We start from the raw sequence: 26371 nt of genomic DNA on the forward strand, positions 1-26371 counted from the left end.
AGTAATAACACACGCAGATTCTATTTCTATTCTAAACTTGGGGTGAAATTAAGGAGTGGAATATCGCGTGCTTACGTTTGGTTTCTCTTGGCTTCATCAGTGGCCGTGGCTGTTGACATCGATCGATTATATCCTTTTTCCTTTTTGTGGTTCACTGCAGGTATTATGCCTACTATTCCATTCTCAGCCTCTGCTTTTTCTTCCATGCCACCCCTTTTAATTAGTCCTGAATAGCTATTTTGATCAATTCAACTTTTCTTTATCTATCAAAGGGTGTAACCCAATTTGTTAAGCAGGATGATTCATAAATTATTATAAATCTCCTGCACACTATATTTGATTCGTAGGGATAAAAAAAACTCTTTTTTATTCACAAATATTAATTTATACTACATTTGAGTTTTTTAGAGAAACTTTGAGTTTTATATATATATGTCCATCCATCAATATATCATTTTTTATTAAAATTTAAGAACAAATAATTGATCGTCCAAAAAAAGAGAGTAAATATTACTTATACTAACCCTATAAATTTCTTTTAAAAAAAGAGAGTAAATAGTACTTATACTAACAATATAAATTTCTTTTAAAAAAAGAGAGTAAATAGTACTTATATTAACGATATAAATTTCTTTTACATCATGCATATTGGTGAAGTTATTATGTATAGTAAATTTATTTTATTTACTTTTTTAATAATTATTTAAAAGTTATATCAAAAGTATATTTTGATTAATTAATAATGTAAAAACTTTTATATTAGCAATACATTGTTTTCTTTTACAAATTTATACTAGTAATACATATATCTATCAAACCCATGATTCAAAATCTTGATACATTAGCCAGTCATTTATAAAAATGGATATGAAACTAATCTCTAAAAAATTTAAAATATTACTAAATTATTGTTCATACATTTATCTATTAAAGGTGTCCTTCGAGTTTAAAGGGGAAATAACTATGGCAGGGTTGTATGATTTGCGATATTGAGTAGAATTAAGATTGAATAATAATGAATCGATAAAAGAATAAAAAAACACTCGATGCATATACTACTGTATTCAATAGAAGAGAAGGAGATTGAGTTGCTAATGTTCTTGCCAGTTTAGCCTTTTCTGTTTCTGAAATGTCCTGACTAGAGGAGGTCACTTATCAACTGAACCTTATCATATCTAATGGTGTATTACGTCTTAATTCTGTTGAGCAATAAAATCCCAATTTCTAGTAAAAAAAAAAGGGATGAGAATGTCTCCTTGAATGAACGAACGAACATACTATACTAAACAAGATATAATTAGAAATGTGTGCACTTGAAAACAAAGATTTGAAGTAATTAACATCTAATGTCGAAAACGTAAATAAATATTGCTAGGAGAGTGTGTGGAACAGACAAATACAAGCCCTGATTAAGAGAATATATCGAATAAATGATGGAAAGTAGCATCGAAAAAAGTATATCAAAACCATTAAAAATGATTTAATGGTTAATAGTTTGTTTATTAATATGATTCGAATGAAAGAAAATAATTAAACCCCTGTTCAAGTAAAATATCGGATTTAATATTTATGAATGAAAAAAATATGATTCAACGTCCTATAATAATATATCAAAAGTCTTAAAACCTATTACATATTCTATTATCAAGAATTTAAATAAATATTTGGATATATAATTATTAATCACCTTAATTACTAATAACACGGAAGACTTTAAGTAACCAAAGTCACCAAAAAGAGTGAGGGTTTTATGATTCTTTCTCAATTGAAGCTTATTACAATATGTTCCATCAGGAGAAGGTTTGTTTTGCCGACAAAATGCCTGACAGATGTCATACAACTGAATTATACATATTAGAACTCGATTCTCGATTGGGTGTACTTTTATTATTATTAAAAGAAATACAAGTCATTTAGGTGATTTTAATTTATATAAAAGGAATTAATATTCAAATACCATACTATTAGTTGCAGAAAACCATAGTAAAATCAGAGCATTTTTCCTTTCCCATGAGGACAAGCCATGTCTGGGTCCAGTTAGTGAAGTCGCTATATAATATAGTACAATACCTTACTTGATCCTCTATTCCAACAAACTTAATAATAATTAAAGGAAGTTTCAAGGAAAGAGGGATATATGCCAACATCTGCAGAACCAACAAATAAAACGAGCATTCTTCAAACATTATCTATACTTGCATTGTTTTGTGCCTTTCATTTCATGTATGTACGTATTATAAGGTGAAATTCAAACTCTAATAACTACCACAAAGTCATCTTCTTACGGGTCAATATATAACTCATTTTTCAAGATGGTGTTGGTTCTTTTTTGCACATAAAGTGTTGATTACAAAAGATAATGAACCATCCCTTGTATGGTGTTGCAGACGTTATTCTGACTGCAATCAGATGCAATTATTATGAACATATCGCTCAAGGATAAATAATTCAACCATCTTTCTGTAAAGGTAATAATTTCTCTAAACCAATCTTTTACTTCTACCCGTCTTATTATTGTGGTGCTGGCAGTGTTTAAATTCAACTTTACAATACTGAAACAGTAAAAATTTGATCTATGTAGCATTTTTAATTTGTTTTTTGTGAAATGTTAAACTCTTATAAATATAAAATTAACTCTTATCTTCTCACCGACTTAAAGATTCAAATGCTTTCCTTTTCTTTTAAAAAAAAATTGGGAGGGAAACTGTGATGTGCAATAAGGAAAACTTTGGTTCAATTAACAATAGAAGTGTTTTTTATAATGAGTAATTGATAATATCATTTATATTATTCTTTGGTTTTAGTGAATTGAGGTCAAAATGAATTTTAAAATAATTACGCTTTACATATTTTAGTTAATAATACAAAAAACTTCTTATTTGCTTCCTTGGCCATTACAATCGTTGTTTTATCTATATATTGTTTCTTAATTTTTAAAACTTAATTTCACAATCAAGCTATGAAACAACACACTTGCTGTATGATTGTTCCGAGTCTTATAAAAAGTAATTTAACCATTTTCCAAGTCATGACGTGAGATCTCTAATAATATTCAAAACTAATGTTTGAAAATCCTTAAGATTATGTCATTTTTATTGTTATTATTACATCACTTCCAACTAAACATGTTGAAGGTAAAGATTACAAGATCAAATATCTATAAATTATTTGATAACAATTTGAAATGGGTGTCCAAAGGTTTAAAAATAATAATTAAGATAATTTTTAATATCATTTTATAATTTAGATTTAAGTCTAACTCAATCTCAAAGATTAGTTTATGAGATGATAATTTTCTTGTACTATTATAGTTATAAAATATTTATTTGTTAATAGACTAATATTTATTGAGGAACTCAAATGATATCTTTAATGAAGATTTTTCTTTAAAGTCTCAATTACATTTTTTCTACCCACAATATTTAAATTGAACATATCAGGTTTTAGGGAAATTGTGAGTTTTTAGTTTTTGATTTTCAAATGTAATTTTCAAAACAAAATCTATTTGACAAAAATGAATTAAAATGATTTTTAAGACATTTTTATACTCTTCTTCAAAACAAAAAGAAGGTTTTGTGAATTTGGTTTAGTTTTAAAAAATTACACATTTCTCACATTGACAATAATACTTTTTGCTACCATCTCCATCACTTCCACCACCACTACCACTCTCAATGTCACCATGTCACTGTACTATTACCACTAATACCACCTTTGTCATCACCACCACAACCATCAGTGACTGCCGACACCACCATTGTCACCACCCACATTACTACTATCACCACCACTATCAATGTTTCCTCTGTCACCACCGTTTGACTGTTATCATCACCATTATCGTTGTCATTACTATTGTTATCGACACCACCTACATTATCATCACCACCACTATCATTGCACCATTGCTACCATCGTCACTTATCATTACTGTGATCATCACCACCACCACTAACGTTGCTACCACCACCATCATCAATATTGACACCACTTTCTATCACAAGTGCAATCACAACCATCACTAGTATCTCTCTATTGTCGTTGCTGACATTATCATCGTTATTTCCATACAAAAACACTCTTAAACTAATTTAATATAATATGAAACTTTGATAATGAATTTATTTTAAAACTAATCATATTTTAAAAATTGATTTTAAAATTATTTAAAGCTAAGACTAAAAACTAGTCATTATTTTTAAAAATTTTAAAACTCAAACCTAAAAACCATTCCAAGCAGAATCTTACTTAAAAGATATGAGTTCAATTCTCCTCAAATTAATCACATATTAATAAATAAAAAAAAATCAATATTCTCATAATTATTCCCCACTTACATACATCATTCTAACCACTTCATTAATCAATATAATCTTCAACATTATTCCAAACCAGGAAATATTTACTGCCTCCTAGAGTCACGCTTAGCGATCATCACAATCTTATCATCAGCATTGTATTTTTGCAATAATCACATGTGGACAGATATCGCTTTTGTTTAATTCCAACACAATTCCACCCATAATTACTGCCAATTAAAATGATGAAATAAATTTATAATTCAACTTAATATTAAAAATTTACGTTCTAAATATTTGTACAGTATAAATACAAAAAATATAATTTGAACTAATTTCAATTAATACAAAATTATAATTCTTATTTTGCGTGCCAAATAGACTTCAAAGAAAAAATCTTTCTTCAACGTTGAAGAAACAATAATTTTTTCCTCATTGAATAATCCCATCATCCCATGCCCTACCTATCCTTCAATCATGTTTTAAATTAGATCCATCTTTTGAGATTTAAGAAATACAATTAATTTTGACGACCCTTATTTCCTGTAGAACTGTTTTCTTCCCACTGTCTGTTTGTTCCGTTTTATTATTTCATAAACATTTTTTTAATATTTTAAAATTTATTTGCTTAATAAGTATTATTAAAAGATTGAAGAGTAATTAGTATGTTTTTGCACTATCATATTAATTCCATTTTATTGTTTTTTTCAATTTGTTATTAACTAAGAATTTAGTTTATGTTTTGTATAAGATAAATATTTACTTTATGTAATTATTATTTAAGAAAGAACTTTTTTACTAGTTAGTGAAGAGGGTGTAAATTGTGAAATACACCACTAAAAGAGTTAAAAAAAAAGAATTTTAAAAATGTATAATTAAGAGAATAAGGAGTATATTCTAATTTAGAGTATGAAAATATATTAAATCAATAATTTAGAGAATTTTAATTAAATAAAAATTGAGATAGATACATTAGCATGAGAACAAAAACTATCAACAAAAATTAATGACTCCCGCGTTTGAATTCGGATTTGTCACCGCAACGGCGTACATTTTGCCATAATACACGGAGTGCATGCTTCTTGAATTACAGTGCTGGTTGTGCTGGGAAGCAGCTATAATCTACTCTTTAATACTAAATACCACTTATTCATCCGTCCCATCATAATTATTCATTGTAGGAGAGGTATGTGTTTCTCTAACTTTTTTTAATAATAAAATAATACATCAAATCAGATAATTTTCATTATTAATAATTATACATCATAGATAAGACAAAAAAAAAATATTCCATAAAAAAATTATTATTTTAATTTTTTAATATAATATTAATTATTTTTTTAATTTATATCTCTTATACTATTAATAGTAATCAATAAAATCTATAAATAAGTTTATAATGATATAAGTTAATTTTGTAAAATACTATTCTCTTTGATGTATTTATTATTATTTTTTTATCTATGTAAAAAAATTATTATTTTGAGACGAAAAAAATATTGGTTATGCTTTCTTTAATAAATATTTTGCAACATATTTTGATTGATTAAAATTTATTAAAAAATATATTATAGAATAGTTGTATTTTATGAATTTGAATTCTAATTCATAATTTGTAAAGAAAGGATAGGAACATATTTTTTTCAGGTTTTTTTTATTGGTTAAAATTTATTAAAAATCATAAAATTTTATGAGTCTTTTATTATATTTAATAATTATCTCTTTTCATTTTTTAGTTTTAAATAAATTTTATAATATATAAAATAAGTATATTAGAGAGTATATTACTAATACTTCTCTAATTCGTATAAACAAAAGTGTGCCAAAGAATGAGGGAAAAAAAAGCCTTTTAAAGATTTTTTAAATAAAAAATGTGTTAAAAAAAGTATGTTAGATAATATTTTGTTGCTTGCCAGCATATGAAATAAAGGAGTGAGCTTTTGCACTATTAATATAGGTTTGCCACTTCCTTTGTGTGATTTCATTTGACTGAATTGCATTAACATTTCCCCTCTTGTTCTTTTTCTTCTGGTCATTGTTGATATGGCATTGGCCATTGCCACCCATGAAATGTGAATCATTCAATCCCACGCATTAGCATTAGCACTAGTGAGTGCCACTAGTTGCTTATTCCTCCCTTTCCAATACTAATCTCATGCAAGCAAATCAAATCAAAAGTGAAAGGTTCTGATTCTCGTGCTGTTGTGCCCATTAAACACACTTTCCTGCACAGGAAGCATCGCGTTTACTTTTCCTCATAATACGTAAAGGCTTCTATTAGAAATTGATTTTTTTTTTTAAATCTTCTAATTCAACAATCTTATAAATCACAAAAAGTAAAAGAGAATATAATTTTGGCGCGTAACTGAATTATACTGCACTTAAATCGTGAAACGAAATTTCGTCGAAGGAGGGAAACCATTCCTATATTGTATTTTTGGGGATTCTGTTGCATAAGGTGAAAATCTCGTGAATGGAAAATGGAAATTAAATTTAAATTGTTGTTTGTTTCAGATGCGGTTGCGTTATTTAATGATATTCGTTTCCTCCTCTGAAGGGTTTCGGGTTGCAGAGAAAGAGGAAGACGAAGACCAGAATGCCACTATCACCATCAGAGTAATAATAGTCTCTTTATTTTCCCGGTAAGTCCACGCGACACGATGCTTACTTACTGCATACATAGGCAAGTCATATACATTAGGCACTATAAAAGCTTACAATTCACTGTGCAATTGAAAATGTTTGATTTGAATTTAGAGACCAGTGATTGGTAAACTACGATTTTGAATTATAACGAAACGACAAAAGATCAGTGGAAATTTGAACTGTTTTTTTTTTGGTGGAACATGTTTTGGAGTGTTCAATTCCAAAGCAAAAAGACTGAACCTAGTTTTTTTTAGTGATCGGGTGAGGTTTTTTCTGAGAGTGGAAGTGGAACTGTAAATAATAAAAATGGTTATTATGATAAACTATGAAGTAGTAGTGAGGCATATTAGGTGGTGACGGTGGCATCTTTCTGGCGACAGTTTTTGGAAGTATGAGTTTCTCCAAGGGTTCTCCTGGCAGCCAGACGCCGCAAGACATAGAGGCTGGGTCTCGGGCTAGCTTCTCTGCTGATTTTGATGATGGAGACTTTTCAGCTGATCCATTTGATGTTCCCAGAACAAAGAATGCTCCGGTTCAACGCCTCAGGCGTTGGAGGGTATGTGTCAACCCACTCTCTTGCTGTTACTATTATTGTCATATTATTTAATAATAACATGATTGATGCTGTTTCTCTGATTTAGAATTTGTACTGAATAAATATATGAATCCCATGGGCATGGGTTACTATTTCAATGAAGCTAGTTAAAACTGTTTGCGGTTTTAGCCTATGCAATAATCTTGTGGGTTGGGCATTTGTTGATCTCCCGAGCAGGCTATTGGTGCCTTGTCTTGTAGGATTTTGGGTGCCATCCCCTTCCTATCACTTTTGTATGTATGTGCCTGCATACACACACAAACATATATAGATAGACAGATATATGTATACAGGTGGGGAATCCACTAGTTCAACCAGTATATTTTGCCAAACTTTACTATATCTACAGACACAAACACAGAGAGAGAGAGAGAGAGAGAGCTGCTTCCTTTTATTTTAATGGTCTATAGGATTTAAATTAAGAGCAGCAGAAGGGGAATGGATCCTCTTAGTGAATTTTTTCACGTGTTAGGGACTTAGGGTCATGTGAAGAGAGACAAAGACATGGAGAAAATGGGGCCTCAACCGGGGTGTTGTTTAGGGTCTCTTGAACTCAAATGAGATGATCCACTCCCCAAATGAAGCCTCAACTGGATAGATGGTATGGGTTCTGGGAGAAATGTTTGAAAAGATAAGTAGATAATCAAAATGGCTCAAAAAATACAAAGTTCAAGTACTGGCTGATTGGTGATAGCAATATATTGTTTCATTTAAAGGTCTATGTGGAGAGGGCGAGCCCTGGTGCAGCGGTAAAGTTGTGCCTTGGTGACTTGTTGGTCATGGGTTCGAATCCGGAAACAGCCTCTTTGCATATGCAAGGATAAGGCTGCGTACAATATCCCTCCCCCATACCTTCGCATAGCGAAGAGCCTCTGGGTAATGGGGTACGAAGTAAAATTTAAAGGTCTATGTGGAAGAAGTGGAAATTTCTTCCCTGTTAATACAAGATTTTAGCATTCATGCAGCTATCTACACATCTGTTGTCAAACCTAAGTACCTTTTCTGCTGTGGGCTATAGGACAAGTTTATACAACCTGTTTCTTATGAATCTACCATTGAGTAAGGTCCACAATTATAGTTTTAAAGTATGAGACTAAACAGGGTTCTTTTTCTTTTTATTTTAATATATATGTATTTTTAATTCAATATCAACGAAACATGGGAACAAGGACCTGTCTCCACAAAGCATGAAGGAGAGGACTGATTAAAATATACAATACTATTAGAAAGATAAGGAGTGGAGTGAAGTTTTGTTGCCAAAGACTCAACATTTCTAACAACAAATCTTGAGTAGATTAGAGTATTCAAGAAAACACAGTACAAATTCTAATTAGCACAGTTTTGGGATCTTCAGTACTGTTTTGAACATCTTGTGAATCTCTTCCAAAACACTGTACTCCAAAGGATTGGATTCATGGCACTTTGTTTACTACTATTGTTTACCAAAATAGGATTAGCCAATCATAGAAAGTATTACTTTGAATACCTTTCTAAACTTGCAAATAACATATTTGAGGTGTTGTCAGGACTACCAACAGCTGTCTAGGATATTTACTATCTACAGACAGCTACATTAAAAAGCTCAGTTCTTAATCCTTCTAGAAAAGCTTGGTAGTGAGGGGTTAACCCTGCCTCATAATTTTGGGGCAAAGTACTTAAGAGGCAGAAAGGCCAGCTTTGATCCTTTGATTTGTACTCTAACTCCAGCTATGCTTGGTAGCAGAGAATATTTTGATTGAAGGTTTTGTTGCATCCGTTTCAAAGTTTATTGACAACCATTGATGTGTATGGAAGCCAAAAGGTAGGAAATATTCCTGTAATTATTTTAACAAAGTTTTGATTGAAGACGAATTGGATCCCTTGTTTGCTGGGCAATAGACAGTTAGGAAAATGCATCAATTAGGAAGCTACAGTGAGATAAGTCCATATGTTTCTTGTAAAGGTCATTGAGGGATAATGTGCTTAATAATGGGACAAAAAGTAAGGAGAGATTTAATGTAATAATTTAAATGTTAAGAGGATTGATGCTATTCACAGTTGCAAATAAAGCAAGAATGGAATTGGAGACCAGAATATTAGAGTGATATGAGAGCATTTGTAGGGAAGATAAAAAGAAGAAAGCACTAAGCTTGAATATCAACTCTTTTAAGTCAAGTCTTAATTCTTCTGACCTTTGAAATTTTCCTATATTACTGGAAGGAAAGAATTCATTTAGTTACAAGAAAAGTTTAACATTCTCACATGGAAAAAAAGTTAAGTTTGTGAAAAGGAACTTAGTACTACTACAGTTCTGGTAGTTTGTTGGTCCTAATAGACACTTAATAATTGACCTTTTCCTGCTAGTTTGAAGATTGAAGATAAATTATTTTTATGATGGCTCTGAAGTTGCAATTATTCTCCCACAAATATAAACCTCTGTTTCCAAAACTGGCCGAAGACAAGATACAGAGCATTTTCTTGATCTTGCATTAGGGACTTGAAGTCATCGTCCTATACTATTTCAGCAGTATCAGAGTCCCATGCTACAATTATTGTGTTAACATCAATTGCTACTCGTATTTGACTGTTTTGACACATTATGCGTTTATTTTTTTTATTTGGTAGACAATACTTTGTTCAATGACCAGACAAATAATTCCTTTTGTGTTTCAGCAAGCGGCACTTGTGCTCAATGCTTCTCGTCGATTTCGTTACACCTTGGACTTAAAGAAAGAAGAAGAGACAAAGCGAGTATTAAGAATTGTTATAGTGCATACACGGGCCATTCAAGTTCAGTTCTTGAGTTGAATTTCTTTATCATTGCTCATGTTGCATATCTTAAGTGAACTAATTAATTAATTTACTCTATTAGGCCGCATATCGATTCAAGGAAGCTGGGCAAATGAATGGTGAGTCATTCGATTGTTCTCACTCTTATGTCTACAAATTGTAGTTTACTAATAATTCAAATTAGTTTTCCTATTTAGAACTTACTCCTGTCTCCTAATTTGTTAGAAGTAACTAGATTTTTATTATTGTTTTGCAATTTATAAAATTTACTCTCTTAGTGTTATTTTACTTATCTTATGCAGTATATCTTTTTCTTTGATTTTTATTCTGCTAATCTGCATATGAGTTCAGTACTTTGGTCTGTTTGGCTATGTAGGTTGTCAGTTCTAGTAGTTGGTAAACATAATTGATTAGTGTTTGTTGTACTTTTGTACCATTTTTTCTCATAAAGAAAGGTCACTTTAGTTACTGCTATACATACTATCACCTGATTAGCTGCTTAATGGTCTGGAAAAAGTCTGAAATTATATATGCATGGTATCACTGATCTCCCTTGATAAGCCATATTATTGTTAATGACCTAATATTCATGTGAGTTGCTGCATATTTGTCTGGAAAACCTGTAGCTTAGAAGTCAAATGTCGTAATTGTTTTGACTTAGCTGGTTTTTATTGATATTTATTCCAAGATTGATGCCTGACATGTTGTTTGATATGAATCAATTATCTTTTTAGCAAATCAACTTCCTTTAACATTTCAATTGTAATTTTATGACTTGTTCATTTGTTTTTATGTAGTTTTGTTACTATATATTTACATTTTAGTTTTCAGCATAAATAATGTTTAATAATTATTATTACAGAGATTTTTAATGGTCTTAGTCTTACATAATGATAAAAAATGTTCTCATTTTTGTCTTCCTAACTGGGGATTTTGTGCTATCATTTTCAATTTATGATGATAAAAGGTGTTTCCGTGTTTGTATTATTGTATTAATTCTAAACTATTTCCAGGATATATCCAATTATCATATGTGATACTGATTTTAGTGCTAGAGGCTTGGACACAATTATGATCTGGGGATTCTAGTGCTATCCTATTTTACAACGATAAGAGGTGTTTGTAGTATTATCTTTAAGTCGAAAAGTGTTTCCAGGATATATCCAGTTACCATTTGTGTTTATCTTTCTAATGCTAGATGCCTAGAGGGCACGATTATCATTTTGGGATTCTACTTCTATCCTTTTTTACAGTGATAAAAGGTGTTTGGAAATTGAATTCTGAACATAAATAGCAAAGTTGAAAGTCATTTGGTGTACTGATGTTTGGTGCTCCCTAGATCTTTATTAAATAATTTTTGAGTTAGTTGGCCTGGTATATTAAAAGCATAGGCACTATTTTTTTTTTCTTTTCAATATCAATGCTCAGTGCATTTAACTGTTGGGATTAGGAACTATAAAACCTCCTTCAAGCTCCACTGGAGAATTTTCAGTTGGACTAGAACAACTTTCTTCAATTTCAAGGGACCGTGATGCTACTGCTCTGCAGGAAAATGGAGGGGTAATTGTTCTGAGAATAATTTTCTTAAATCTGAATTGTATTGATTAGTGTCGTAATATTCACGTGATTCTTCTGAATCACTTTATAAGGTTGTAGGGTTATCACATTTGTTGAAAACCAATTTAGAGAAAGGGATTCAGGGTGATGATGCTGACTTGCTGAAACGGAGGAGTGCATTCGGCTCCAACAACTACCCACGAAAGAGTGGAAGAAGTTTTTTGGTAAATTTTGGTGGGCATTAAGCATTTGGTAATCCTCTTTTTATTGGAGGGTTGTTGTACTGATGTCTTTATTTTTGTTGCCTTCCTTAGATGTTTATGTGGGATGCTTGCAAGGATCTGACCTTGATTATTTTAATGGTAGCTGCAGTGGCTTCATTAGCACTGGGGATAAAATCTGAGGTGAGATTGGCTGACAAAGTTATAATGCAATTCTTTCTTCTCATGTTGTGAAAAAGAAAGTCCTGTCAGGAGTCTATCTTTTTACTTAGTGGAGACAGTGTACTTGTCTCATTCTGAACATAAACTTTTTCTTATAAAATAAAAATGCATACAAATATTAATGTCTTGGACTGGCACTGCTCTTTAATTACTGTACTTCCCCCTCCCCCCTCACTAACTCAGCCTACATGCAAAAATTAATCCTCCAACCGTGTGCCGTCCTATTGCCCATTTTCTTGTAATTCTTCTTCCTTATTGGTATTTTTTGGATAATGTCAGTTGCATGCTAGACAGTTTTCCTTCATAATCTGGGATTAGGAATAAGTTTTTGTTGATGCTAGGAATTAGGTTTATCAAGTTCAGAGTTAATTATGTTTCAGGGTCTTAAGGAAGGATGGTATGATGGGGGAAGCATTGCTTTTGCAGTTATTCTTGTTATTCTTGTTACAGGTATTAATATATTGTCTTTGGAAAGTTGATAATGCATTAAAGCATTTAGTTACATGTTTTAAGATTCTGCTCTGAATTTGCTATTTGATACAAAATGCATTTGGTGTAGACACACGTCCATTATCTACTTTGTCATTTATTATGGATGTTATCATAATAATTACAATTATACATCTAATAATGTTCTCCTTTAACGGGCAAAACACCCTCCTTTGTTTGTCCTCCTCTTTTGTAGCTATAAGTGATTATAAGCAGTCTCTTCAGTTTCAAGACCTAAATGAGCACAAGAGAAACATACATTTGGAGGTTTGTTTTTTGGCTCAGCAATACTTTTATTATTATTATTATTATCATCATCATCATAACTTTATGTTTCAATTTGTGCTTGAGAAGGTTATTCGAGATGGTAGAAGAGTTGAGATCTCCATATATGATGTTGTTGTTGGTGATGTTATACCCCTTAACATTGGTAATCAGGTATGTCTTATCATTTTTGCATATCATGCCTAATGGTTGCATTTTTTGTTATTTAGTGCTTAACTGATCTTTTCTAGGTCCCTGCTGATGGAGTTTTGATCACCGGTCACTCTCTTGCAATTGATGAATCAAGTATGACTGGGGAGAGCAAGATTGTAAGTGTTTATTTCTATCTTGTGGAGAACAAGGTTAATTACTGCTCTCTTTTCCTAAGTGGATAATAATTTTCCTTTTTGCAGGTTGAAAAAAATTCTAATGATCCTTTTCTGATTTCTGGATGTAAAGTTGCAGATGGCAGTGGAACTATGCTGGTAAATTTTGGACTTTCATTTTCCCTTCTATTTTTTGTAATTGTCCTGTCTTGATTCTATTTACAAAACTAAGGAGTTTTCAAAGGGTTGTTGATGTAATTAATAACCTATAAGTGGACCTTAACCCTTATAGTTCAGATGGGAATTGTCCCAAGGACCCAAAAATGTGTAAAACACCATTTTGGTCTTTGAAAGATTTGAGGTGGACCAAACTAGTCCTTGAAAGAAGAAAAAAAAATGATCGATAGAAAGAACTAAATTGATTGACATTTTCAGCTTTTAGGGATTAATGTAACTGTTGGAAAGTTGCCTTAATTGCATACCCCCTTAGCCCACCTTAGTTGTGGCCTCTTCAAGGGTTGCCTGAAGTGCAACCTCGAGGGTGGTGGTTTAGTCTCACATTGGCTAGTGATACGGCCAAATTAAAGTATATAAGTGAGAGACAATCCTCACCTTATAAGTCGGTTTTATAGGGTTGAGTTAGGCCCAAACCCTTATTCTAAGATGGTATCAGAACCTATCCTAGATCCATTGGTGAGTCGCCTGCATTTGGCATGCTCCAAACTGGAAGTCCTAGGCGTGGGGCGAGTGTTGGAAAGCAGTCTTATTTGTGGACCCCCGTAGCCCACCTTAGTTGCGACCTCTTTGGGGTTTGCCTGAAGTGCAAACTCGAGGGTGGTGGTTTAGTCCCACATTGGCTAGTGATATGACCAAATTAAAGTATATAAGTGGGGGGTAATCCTCAGCTTACAAGCCGGTTTTGTAGGGTTGAGTTAGGTTTAAACCCACATTCTAAGAGTAACTAACTTCAAATCTTTCAGAAACTAAAATGGTGTTTTACTAAAACTGTGCACTTACAGGGAAGCTTTTCCTATTTGGATCTATAAGGAAACTTCTCGTTTTCCCCCCCTGGAAAAGTCACTTTGAAATGATGTCAATTATTCATCTAGTGCATGCTGTTCAGGAAGGGATTTAATTCCCTGTTTGATTTTGAAAACAACTGAGGCAGAGAAAAATTAGAGGGGTGAAATATGTATTAAATTGTACTGAAATTCTTTCATTAATTGTTTTTTTGGTAAAAATTCTTTAAATAATTGAATATGTTAAATTGATTATATTTATTCTTTTAGTTTTAGTCCATCTGTTTTATTGATTAAACAGATTTTTTTCCTGATGTTTTTTTATTGGTTGCTCTCCTTCCTCAGGTAACGGCTGTTGGTATCAATACTGAATGGGGTCTTCTAATGACCAGCATTTCCGAAGACAATGGCGAAGAAACTCCTTTGCAGGTCCCCTTTTTACATGCAGTCTGTTTTTTATTTCCTGCTTCTGATAGTATGTTTACCTACATAAAGTTTTCAATATAGGTACGCTTAAATGGTCTCACTACCTTAATTGGTATTGTTGGACTCTTTGTGGCTGTCGTTGTTCTGATGGTGCTACTGGCCAGGTTTATATCTGTTTCTTTCTATGATTTAATTGTATTTTAGTTTAAATTGCAAATCTTTAACTCTGACCCTGTATCAAATAGACCCCTGTGGTGTATTCTTTGTAATTAACATCCCTTGGGATTTCACTTCTGTCAAAACCTGCTTAATTTTAAGCATAGGGCTTATTCTCTACTAACTCATTTGGTTAACTGTCAAAATTGAAAGCTAGGGTAATTTGCATTTGTTGAGTTAATTGCCAAAATTAAAATTGGTTATTTGCCATATATTGAAATTTGAAAGTTTAAGCATGTTACTTGCCAACCATGAAATCACAGGATTATTTGCCAAATGGTCAAAGTTGAAGTAGATAATTTGCAATTTAACTTTTTCTTTTTAAACATTTCTCTGAAATGGCAACCTATAAGCACAGATATTTCTCTGGGCATACTAGAAACCCAGATGGAAGTGTTCAATTTATAGCGGGCAAGACCAAAGTTGGTGATGCTATTGATGGAGTAATTAAGATATTCACTGTCGCGGTATGTGCATTGATAAGTACTAGAATACCTGGACATACATGATCCATTTGCAGATAAATATTCATAAACTTTCATGAGCTTTAACATTAATAACTATGAGGTGATTGTAATGCGTTGATCATGTAGGTCACCATTGTGGTGATTGCAGTGCCTGAAGGGCTGCCTTTAGCAGTTACCTTAACGTAAGTTTGATCATTTTTATCTAGATTTTACTTAGTCTTGATGGATTTGGTGACATTAACATTGCTGCTACTGCACATTATGGATAACAATATCATTGTCCTTGTACTTTAATATGATATATAGATTTGATCCTTAATTCTTTTAATGAGTGTACCCAATATTGGTCCAATGTAGATTTTCTGCCATTTTTCTATCTGACGGCCTTTTTTTTAATTTCATTTTATTTTCTTATCATTATATGATGTCACCATTATCTCTATTCTATCCATTTTAGATTGCCAATATGCTCTTTAATATCTAGTTATCTGCGATATTGTTACTCTCTCTTTAAATCTTATTTCTCGCTACTAACACTGTTTCACATCAACTATTTTATAGACTTGCCTACTCAATGAAAAAAATGATGGCAGATAAAGCTTTGGTATGCCAATTTTTGTTTGTGCTTTAGGATTTTTGCATATCTATTTGAGAAATGCTGTTTAATATAACACATTGAATTACAGGTGAGGAGGCTTTCTGCCTGTGAGACAATGGGGTCAGCCACAACCATTTGCAGTGATAAGACTGGAACATTGACTATGAATCAGGTTAGTTCTGATTCAGTATTGAAACCCTATTCCCTATTTATAATATTTATGGTAAGTTACACATGGTTGTTGGAGAGCACTTGTTGCAAATATTTTAATTCTATTGTGGCATATGTGCTTCTCAGCTTATGTCAAGTAGGAAACATATCAACTTGTAAGATTAGGAGTTAAGAATTTCAACTAACACGAATAGGCAAAGGATCATGGTCTGAGGGTTGATCATTAGCTATTTATTTTGGGTGAATAGTTTTAGGAAGTAGTTTGTTTATTTCTGTTGGTGTTGATGAAGACAATAATGTGTCCATAAAATTTTAATTTCACCTAAATTCTGAGATAGATGACTGTGGTTGAGGCTTGGATTGGTGGTGGGAAGAAGATTGTTCCTCCTTATGAGGAATCAAAGTTCTCTCATATGCTCTGCTCTTTGCTGATTGAAGGTGTTGCACAGAACACTAATGGAAGTGTATATATCCCTGAGGTATAATAGAAATGTTTTACTTTGCTCAGTCCCCCCCACTCCCACCCCCCAATAATGTCATAATTGACTGGTTCTACTACTGTATGAATGATTATATTCATAACAGGGTGGTAATGATGTTGAGGTTTCTGGATCACCAACAGAAAAGGCAATTTTAGAGTGGGGAATTAAGGTCTGTTTTGAAACTTAAAATTTCAACTTCATTTTATGGAGCTTTATGCAATTACAACTATTTATGACTCTTAAGATCAAATTTCAGCTTGGGATGAATTTTGACACTGCCAGATCAGACTCATCAATTATTCATGTATTCCCATTCAATTCAGACAAAAAGCGAGGAGGAGTTGCAACACGGGTGGTAATACCTTGTTGGCATTTTAATTCAAATATGTAATTTTTTTGCTTCTGTTCTAAACTGATACATTATTAGGGAGCTAATATATTATATGATAATGTACTATATCTTGCTTGTCATCCAGACCACTATTGCTAATAATTTTATACTTTTCCGCAGTCTGACTCTGAAATCCATATACATTGGAAAGGTGCTGCTGAGATAGTCCTAGCTTGCTGTACACGGTATTTTGATGCAAATGATCAGTTGGTGGAGATGGATGAAGCTAAGGTTGAGGAAATAGTTAAATATTTAGATAAATAGTTAATCAAAGACATTGATTTTTCTTGCAGATCAAATTTTTCCTGTTTGGAAACCTTATCTGATTATATCTTAATAGAACTTTTGCTAAGTTTTCTTATTATGTCTCCTCTTTTCTGTATCTTTTATCATTACATACACTCATGAAACAAAAATCAAATACAAGTATTACATGAACTGTTGGATGGCATTTGATTATTGTTTTTTACTGATTTTGATAATGTTCCCTAAAGTGAAGTTTTTCTGGCTCACAGATGTCAACTTTTAAAAAAGCTATTGAAGATATGGCTGCTGATAGTCTACGTTGTGTTGCGATTGCATATAGATCATATGAAATGAAGAATGTTCCGATTAGTGAAGAAGAACTTTCTCACTGGTCATTACCAGAGGATAATCTTGTTTTATTGGCTATTATTGGCCTAAAGGTAATATTTCCTCTACAAATTATATTGTCATGGAGTTGGGAACCCATGAATAAGAGAGTTGGCACATAGAATGAAAGGAAGAAAGAATGGAAAGGAGCTGTTATTGATATATGAAACTTCATGAATAGAGCTAATGCCCAGTTCACAATTGTTATCTTCTCAGATGATCCCTCTTGCCTTACATCCATTATCTATCTTTCTAACTAACTGCTGTAACTGTCAAACCTATATATTTTGTTTGTCCTCCCTTTAGTTGTTATACATTGTCATCTTTGTTATGTTACCAGTATTAATACGTCATGATTGTATTCTTGTCTGATATGATGTTACTCACATTTTTTCCTTTTTCTTAGTTTTCTCTTGAATCTCATTAGCGCCATTATTACTTATTTTGTTGCATGACTTCCACACGCTAATTTCTATCATTTCAATATGTTCTTACTATTTTGCCTTATGCTCATTATGCATTGAAATGCAGGATCCTTGCCGACCTGGTGTCAAAGATGCAGTGAAGCTTTGCCAAAAGGCTGGGGTTGAGGTATTAATACATGCTTTTGATGTTGAAATTCATTTTGTTCCATTATGCGACTTAGGTCATTGAGACGAGTATAACATGTTATAGTACTCTATTTGTACTCTTAAGTGGCCAACGTTTCCACCCATTGCTGACTTTTAGCCCTGTTTGGTAAGAGGGAAATAGGAGGGGGAGAGAGGATGGAATTAATTTTTGGTGTTTGGTGCGAGAGAAAGAGAATGGAAATATTTTTAAAAATGGTGGGACTCACTATAACTATACTATTTGCAAAAAAAAAATAAAAAATCTTGAGATAAATTGAGAAAACTTTGAAGTTTTCCCCAAAAGAATAATAATCTATTTTAAATGGGCATTCATAAGAGCTTATTTCAATAAGCTTCATGGAGAAACCTATAAAAAATAAGCTCTTTTTAGCTTAATTTCAAGTTTCACAATCAAGCTTATGAATAAGCTCTCATTTGATTTTATTGAAAAAAATGCTTATTTAAGCTATTTACCCAAACGTGCCCTATGGCATTAACTCTCTCTTCCTTTTTGTCTAAGCTGCTCATTACGAGTCTTGAGAAAATTGAAACCCCAAATTGTTCCACTAGAGGATAGTCAAGTAACTATCACCATGGCTTACGGAGTTTTGCATGCTCCTCTTGAAGCTTCTATTATTGGCCAAGGTTCTCTTTGTTTATCACAATAAGAGCTAGTAAGCAACATATATGTTATAATCCTCTACAGTCTTCATTGTCTGGCATGCTCATCAAGCATAAAAGATACAGAAACCACCAAAGTACCAGCTAGGATTCCTTATATGAAGAAACCTTGGGTGAGATGAGGGCCCTTAGCCTGCGCTACATGCTATAGGGGAAATACCAGGTTCTGACTTAGGCAGTTTGGTAGGCAGAGAAGAAATAGAGGGAGAGGAAGTAGGTAGGTGAGAAAAGAAAAGGATAAAAAAGAAGAGAAATAAAGTTGAAATAGGGTGGAAAGAGAGGTTGTTTGGTTGAAAAGAAATAGAATGAAAAGTAGAAGAAATATTTGAATTAAAGTGGTTTGTTAAGTAAGAAAAAAAAAGAAAAAAAATTAGATTGTTACTCAAAATACCATTTTGTCCTTATAGTTGATAAAATGCGCAGACAAGAAAGGGCACTTAGGTAAAATAGCATAATTTTGTCGCCCATCCGCACATGTTTTCCAAAATTGTTGCATTTTGTTGCTCTTCTTCGTCCCCTTCTCCCTCTTCTGTAGTACCAAACACACACTTAGGCATAGTCTATTCATCTCATAACTTTTTTTTTATCGCCAAATGTTAATTGTTAGTTTTTGTTAGCCAGAGGGATTGGACCCGCGACCTTTCCCCCTTCCTAACCTTCTTACTGTTCCTTTCCAATTGGTCCACTTCTCCAGGACCATCACTGGTTATTGTAATCACTGGTATATAACTGCTTTTGATAGCATCTCCAGTGAAGATAAAGATGTAATGATCTTAATTTTTTCTTGATATTTTATCTAAATTACTTTTATTAATATGAATTTCATGAATTAAAAACTACAATTTATTAAATCTTTGCATGTACCCTAACTATTCTTATTAATGGTGGAATGTTTAGACTTAGTTATTATGTTTCTTGTAGAGGGTAAACCTTGAGAAACGCAGGGGTTTTACACACTAATTATTAGATGTAAAAGAATGGATTTATGATACTAGTGAGACCTAATAGTACCATTTATGTGAATTGAGTTTTTAAATATTTAAAAACCTGTCATTGATTTTGATATGACGAAATGGCCAATTTTTCTATTATCGGTTCATCTGATCTTCAATGTCATGCAAAATGAGCACTGTTTAGGTTAAGAAATGCAGTATGCAAGGCATGTGCAATTTCCTACTTACGAAAAGTACTAATTTGCTTGGTTTGGATTTCTAATCCCAGGTAAAAATGGTCACTGGTGACAACGTTAAAACTGCAAGAGCAATTGCTGTGGAATGTGGAATCCTTGGTTCAATTTCTGATGCTACAGAGCCAATCATCATTGAAGGAAAAAACTTTCGTGCCTTGACAGAAGAAGGGAGAGCAGATATTGTTGAAAAGATATTGGTATAATCCAACAAATATAACAGCCTTAGTGATGTAATTGTTTGGGCAATGAGATTAAGTGTCTATGCTATGTAATAGGTTATGGGACGGTCATCTCCTAATGACAAGCTTTTGCTTGTGCAAGCATTGAGGAGGAAGGGGCATGTTGTGGCTGTAACTGGAGATGGAACAAATGATGCTCCTGCACTGCATGAGGTTTGCAAGGCATTTCTTATGTTTTTGGGCATGTGCTTTTATTTTTCATTTTAGATACATGTTAAGATGATGACAGTAATTATAATTAATGATACAATTGGTGAGTATAACTGGTGCCAAGTTGCCAACATTGTTATTGCTGTGTTAATTTTATGTTCTATTAGAATCTATTGTTCAGACACACATTTTTTGGTTCAAATTAGGTAAACTAGTTTTTGTTTTCATGGTTGTTTTTGTGACTCTATTTTTGAGTTTAGGCCGATATTGGTCTTGCAATGGGTATCCAAGGTACAGAAGTTGCTAAAGAGAGCTCTGATATCATTATTTTGGATGACAATTTTGCTTCAGTTGTGAAGGTTAGCCCTCATTTCTTATTTGAGAGATTTTGAACTGTTCTTATAAATGATGCACGTTTGACATCTACTTTTTGAAGGTTAGTACTCATTTCTGGCATTACTTGAAATGCAGAATTATAATTTTTTTGAATACTTTTGTTTTGTGAGAGGTATAAAGTTAAGGTGTATCCTATAGCCCGAGATATTATTTTATGTAAGCTGATTACGAATTGATGTTTGAAGCATAAGTGGTACTGCCTTTCAATTTCTTTTGCCAATTCAGGTTGTTAAATGGGGGCGGTCTGTATATGCAAATATTCAGAAATTTATCCAGTTTCAGCTTACAGTCAATATAGCAGCACTTGCTATAAATGTTGTTGCTGCATTTTCCACCGGTGACATCCCACTAAATACAGTACAGGTTTGATTTCTATTTGTCTCTAACTGGTTTGTGCTCCCTCATTTATTCAGAAGGCTATCCTTATGAACTATACCTTCATTAATTTCTCAACAGCTTCTCTGGGTAAATCTTATCATGGATACTCTTGGAGCATTAGCCTTGGCAACTGAACCGCCAACTGATTCTCTGATGGATCAAAGCCCTAAGGGTCAAAGGTCAATTTTTTTCCCATCATTTTCTTAATGAAAGCTAGGAAATTAAAGAGAGAAGAATAACGCACAAGATCAAAGTGATATATCCTTCACAAAATACCAAAATAGCAGGGTACTATTAAAGTGAGCAAGTAGTAACACATTGATGCTGTAAAAAGCTTTGTGAATCACTCTCAAAATAATCAGCAGCCAAAAGCTATAAAGATGCCAGTGAATGCTGAATTGGTTATGCTTGCATGGATTTTACATAATGTGCTAGTGGGCAGTCCTACAGTTGAAGCTCCATTACTAGAACATCAGATGCAGTGCCTTTTTTTTTAATGGTTTTTGTGTTATTATATTGACTGTATCTTTTTTGCTGTACAGAGAACCTCTTGTATCAAATATTATGTGGAGGAATCTGCTGATACAGGTGAATTCTGTTTCTCATTAGCAGCACCCCTGTTGTCATTGGAGCTGGCAGGGATTTTATCTTGATGTGGACCAAGCCTCAAATAACTAACAAATGAATGTTAAAACTGTAATGCATTGCTTATGAGTATTATTTCTGCTGTCTCTAAATCATCAATAATGGCTGGAATCTTTCAGGCAATGTACCAATTGTCTGTCTTGCTTATACTTAATTTCCGAGGTGTGAGCTTACTGGGTTTGAGGGATGAGCCCAACCGCCCTGCAATCAAAGTGAAGAACTCTCTGATATTCAATGCATTTGTTCTTTGTCAAGTAAGTTCTTATTTTACAAAGCTCTAAGTTCAGTGGCGGGCCACTACATTTCATATTTGAGTTTATCTATTTATTTATTTGTGTGTGGGTTGGGGGGAGGTGGATAATATTGGTGAAACAAGACTTGTCCATCTATGATCTATCTGTTAATTTAGGGCTCTTAATTACATTAAAATCTGCAGAAATACTTATACCTTAATTGTAAACCAAATTATAGAACAAAGGAAGTTACTATGTCTTTTTAAAGATGGAAATTATCGTCTTTATTGTGATTGAGCTCATGGTGAATTTACAATCCCTAATAATGGTGTTAATCATGAAATAACCCATCAAAAAGTACAAGAAAAGCATAGAAAGGGGTAGGAAGAACTCCAATTTCTAATCTCTGAATATTTGCAGCCTTTGTTGGATCTTCAGGATTGCCCTTGACCTTGCCCTCTTTGATTTCCAACTTTCGTTCTTGATCTCTAAGTGCAAGATGGCTAAGCACAAGACGACTCTCATCTAAAGCTGCTCTGATCTCCCATTTTATATCTTGGGCTTTTCATTTAATTTTTTGTTTCTGGGCCCAATGAGTGAGAGTGAGAACTTAGTGATTTGGGTGTTGCTAGGTGCATCCACCATTTTTGATTAATTCCCGAAATGCCTCTGGCTTGTTGTTCCTTTTTAAATTGCTTTTTCTGACTGAGTAGTGATCCGTAAGCAGATTTTTCACATACGGATCACGTAAGTATGAAGTTCATCTGTATAAAGCATACGGATCAAGTTGATTCGTATGTTTTATACGGATGAACTTCATCTGTATTGATTTTTTGGTTTTTATTTAATTCCTTAAAGTTTTAGTTTTTTTAATTATTAATATGTTAAATTACTTATTTGCGCATTAAATTTTTTTTACTATTACAAAATTTAATATATATTAAATTTTGTAATAATAAATATTTTTTATTTATAAAAAAATATATAGATTAAATAATTTGTATGAGTTATATCAAAATTAATTGTCATAATTTATTATTTAAATTTACATGTGCATTAAATATATATTAGAAATTTTAGTATTATGTATAACAATATTATTTATTTTATAATGTAATTGGCTCATTAACTCAATTGGTTAGAGCGTTGTGCTAATAACCTGAAAGTCATAGGTTCGATTCTTGCTTGGGATCCGTATTAAGATGATCCATAATAAAAATATAAACTCCTAATGAAATTCTACCAAAAATAATATGCAAATTTCACAAATCACTCATGCTATAAGCTTGAAGAGGCCAACATTCCTAAATTGAGACCCCTACAAGTACACCCACTATAAAAAAAAAGTAAATAGAAAAGTTAGTGGTAGAATAGAAATGTTGAAAGCGGGAACTATTAGATCAAGAGTAAACCCCTATTCTATCCCTATCATATTAGTGAAGAAAAAAAGATGGCATGTGGAGATTTTGTGTGGATTATAGGGCATTAAATAAGATTACAGTTCCATATAAATTCCCTATCTCTATGATTGACGGCTGTTGGATGAATTGGCTAGGGCAGCAATGTTTTCTAAATTGGATTTGAAGGTTGGGTATCATCAAATAAGAATGAAGGAGGTTCCATGAACAGCTTTCCAGACTAACGATGGAACACTGAGTTCCTAGTGATGCCATTTGAACTCATGAGTGCTCTCTCCTCTTTTCAATCCTTGATGAATGAAGGAATAAGACCCTACTCATTAAGAAGTACACGAGGAAAGATAAAAGGGCATGCTGCCATGCAGGGAATTTTGTGGACGCAGTACTATAAATGAAGAGGGGAATAGGGGATGGAGTTAGTCAGTTGAGAAGTTGTTGAGGGGAGAGTCTTGGGACTTCCATGAAAGACTCGTGTTCATTGACAGAAATAAAGTCTACCACGTTTTCTTTTCATATTTTCTTTTCCATTTTCATATTGGTTATTCTTTTATCAATGCCTGATCCTCTGTTTTTCATTGCTGCTAAATCCTTTAGATGTCAGAAAAAGGTTATGAATTCATGTCCAATTCATTCTTCACCTTGTATTTGTAGTTATATTGGTAGCCATCTTATAATTGCACTTTTTTCTTTTTTATTTTCATCTAAATGATGACAAAGAAAATGTTCTTCCAAAACTGCAGGTCTTTAATGAATTTAATGCCCGAAAGCCAGATAAATTCAACATATTCAAGGGAGTCACAAGAAACTACCTCTTTATGGGGATAGTAGGAATAACTGTTGTGCTTCAGGTTAGCAATAGATACTGATATTACTACAGAATCGGTAGGAAAATTGCAGAGAACCAAGTTCTGATTCAATGGAAATAGTAGAAAATTTAAATGCAGAAAGGTAAAACAAAAACTCCCAAGAGAATTAGTGCCTTCACTGCCCCCTGTCATTAGTGACCCCAAATCTACCCAAATGATGATACCCCTGCACCTCCCTCCATATTCACCCTCACGCCCCACTCATGCTTGCTGCATCATCCTCTCCAATACCCTCCTGCCTAGTATCCCCTCTGTTTGAGACATGCAGAACATATTCCTCCACTCCACTTCCCAAACTGCCCTTATTCCTCCTCTCCCTTCTGGGGTTTACTTTAATAGGGGGCCCATGGTGTTGAGGCACATTAGTTAGTCATGTTAGAGGTCTTCTCTAGTTGTTTGCTTTTACTTACAACATATAGGTAGGGCTACCCTAAACTTTGTTACTGTTTTTCAGATTGTCATCGTTGAATATCTTGGGAAGTTCACTAAAACAGCCAAGCTTAATTGGAAGCAGTGGCTCATTTCTGTTATTATAGCATTTATCAGGTCAGTTGATGATCTCACGTACTCGAATGCGTAGTGTGTATTGCTCTTTGCATGCTATTTTCTTCTCCAATGAGTTTTTGTTGGAGATTGCGTTTGATGGAAGTTTGAGAGGGCCTTGATTGTTTTTAATACTGTATGTATATGTATAACTCGAAGGATAATGATGCATTTTATGCTAATATAGACTAGAGTACTTGTCATGTGCTCGCATGCTAACTGTAATTCTTCTCCTGCTCCCCATTCTCTCAGCTGGCCTCTTGCTGTGGTTGGAAAACTGATACGAGTACCAAAGGCTGAACTCAGTAACTTGTTCCGAATTCGTAGAGGAAATTAAAGGATGAAATCCGAGGCTTCTCACCAGAGTCTTGCTGATTCCCTCTCTCCCGTCCGTCTCATTTTATTGACAGGTTTACCTACATTCTTCTGGTGATGGAAAATAGTATACTAGTTAGTTGTAGAGATTCTACAGATCCAAACAAAAGTTGGTTTTGTTTTATACTTAGGTTCTAACAAGGTTAGATTTGTCATATACGGAATTTCAGCTAGTCTTTTTTATTTTATTTTTTATTTTTACCACCAGTGAATTTGCAGTTTGACAAACGCTGATTTATATTTTCGTGTGTTTGAAAAGTTGGAGAGATGTATGATAATATTCCAATTCATTGTTTCAATTTAGCTTCTTTCTTATTTGTCTTTTACGTGTATTTTTAAATTTAGATAAAAATTGAAAATCAAAGAAAAAATATTTAATTAGATATACCCAATTATGAGGATGTTGGGTATAATTAGTTTGAAAAAATTAAGATGAATTTGAAAGTAATTAGTTTTGAAAGAAGCAATTGAAATGTGAACAAAGAAAAAATTAAGAGTAATATAATTTTAAAAAATGTAAGATTTTACTGTACAATAATTCTCAGGTACGTCAATTTTTCAATCGTAGGAGATCTGATATTTTTAAGCATTCGTTCCCCCAGTCCGTATGGCCATAATTTAAACTGGAACAATAAAACATGTCCTATTGACGACAGCAAATTTGAATTACACGGCAATCACAATGATCCTCGGTAATTCCAAACAGCTAATAAGTTCAGCAAGAGATTCGTAAGGACACAACTATTGTGATATGTCAACTTCGAGAGACTGATTAAAATAACAGAACCCTCACTAATGGTGTATTTACACAACATCCATCAATTTCAAATTCAGACAAATACCCAGTGCAAGTATGT

General features: G+C 32.9%; 1 protein-coding gene across 2 annotated transcripts; it reads left to right on the forward strand.

The window, feature by feature from the left end:
• On the forward strand, positions 1-25829 carry LOC114381427 (calcium-transporting ATPase 8, plasma membrane-type-like). 2 transcript variants are annotated; one of them, XM_028340676.1, is made up of 36 exons: positions 1-160; positions 2388-2468; positions 6813-6940; positions 7325-7500; positions 10192-10308; positions 10391-10427; positions 11759-11868; positions 11958-12089; positions 12180-12269; positions 12689-12758; positions 12994-13064; positions 13152-13235; positions 13313-13390; positions 13475-13546; positions 14752-14835; positions 14914-14996; positions 15407-15515; positions 15642-15697; positions 16077-16119; positions 16202-16285; positions 16623-16763; positions 16870-16935; positions 17023-17121; positions 17278-17388; positions 17673-17843; positions 18322-18381; positions 20304-20468; positions 20547-20663; positions 20921-21019; positions 21282-21419; positions 21513-21613; positions 21977-22022; positions 22199-22333; positions 24471-24578; positions 25051-25142; positions 25392-25829. In XM_028340676.1, the coding sequence occupies exons 4-36, from the start codon at positions 7336-7338 to the stop codon at positions 25474-25476; spliced, it is 3219 nt and encodes a 1072-aa protein (XP_028196477.1). In that variant the 5' UTR covers positions 1-160; positions 2388-2468; positions 6813-6940; positions 7325-7335; the 3' UTR covers positions 25477-25829. The 2 variants fall into 2 exon arrangements, with proteins under 2 accessions (XP_028196477.1, XP_028196478.1); XM_028340677.1 differs by lacking the exons at positions 1-160; positions 2388-2468; positions 6813-6940 and adding an exon at positions 9066-9340 and having other exon boundaries at positions 7376-7500.
• The last annotated feature ends 542 nt before the right edge of the window (positions 25830-26371 follow it).

This window comes from Glycine soja, chromosome 13, assembly GCF_004193775.1.
Source record: "Glycine soja cultivar W05 chromosome 13, ASM419377v2, whole genome shotgun sequence".
In the NCBI taxonomy this organism is placed as follows: Eukaryota; Viridiplantae; Streptophyta; class Magnoliopsida; order Fabales; family Fabaceae; genus Glycine; species Glycine soja.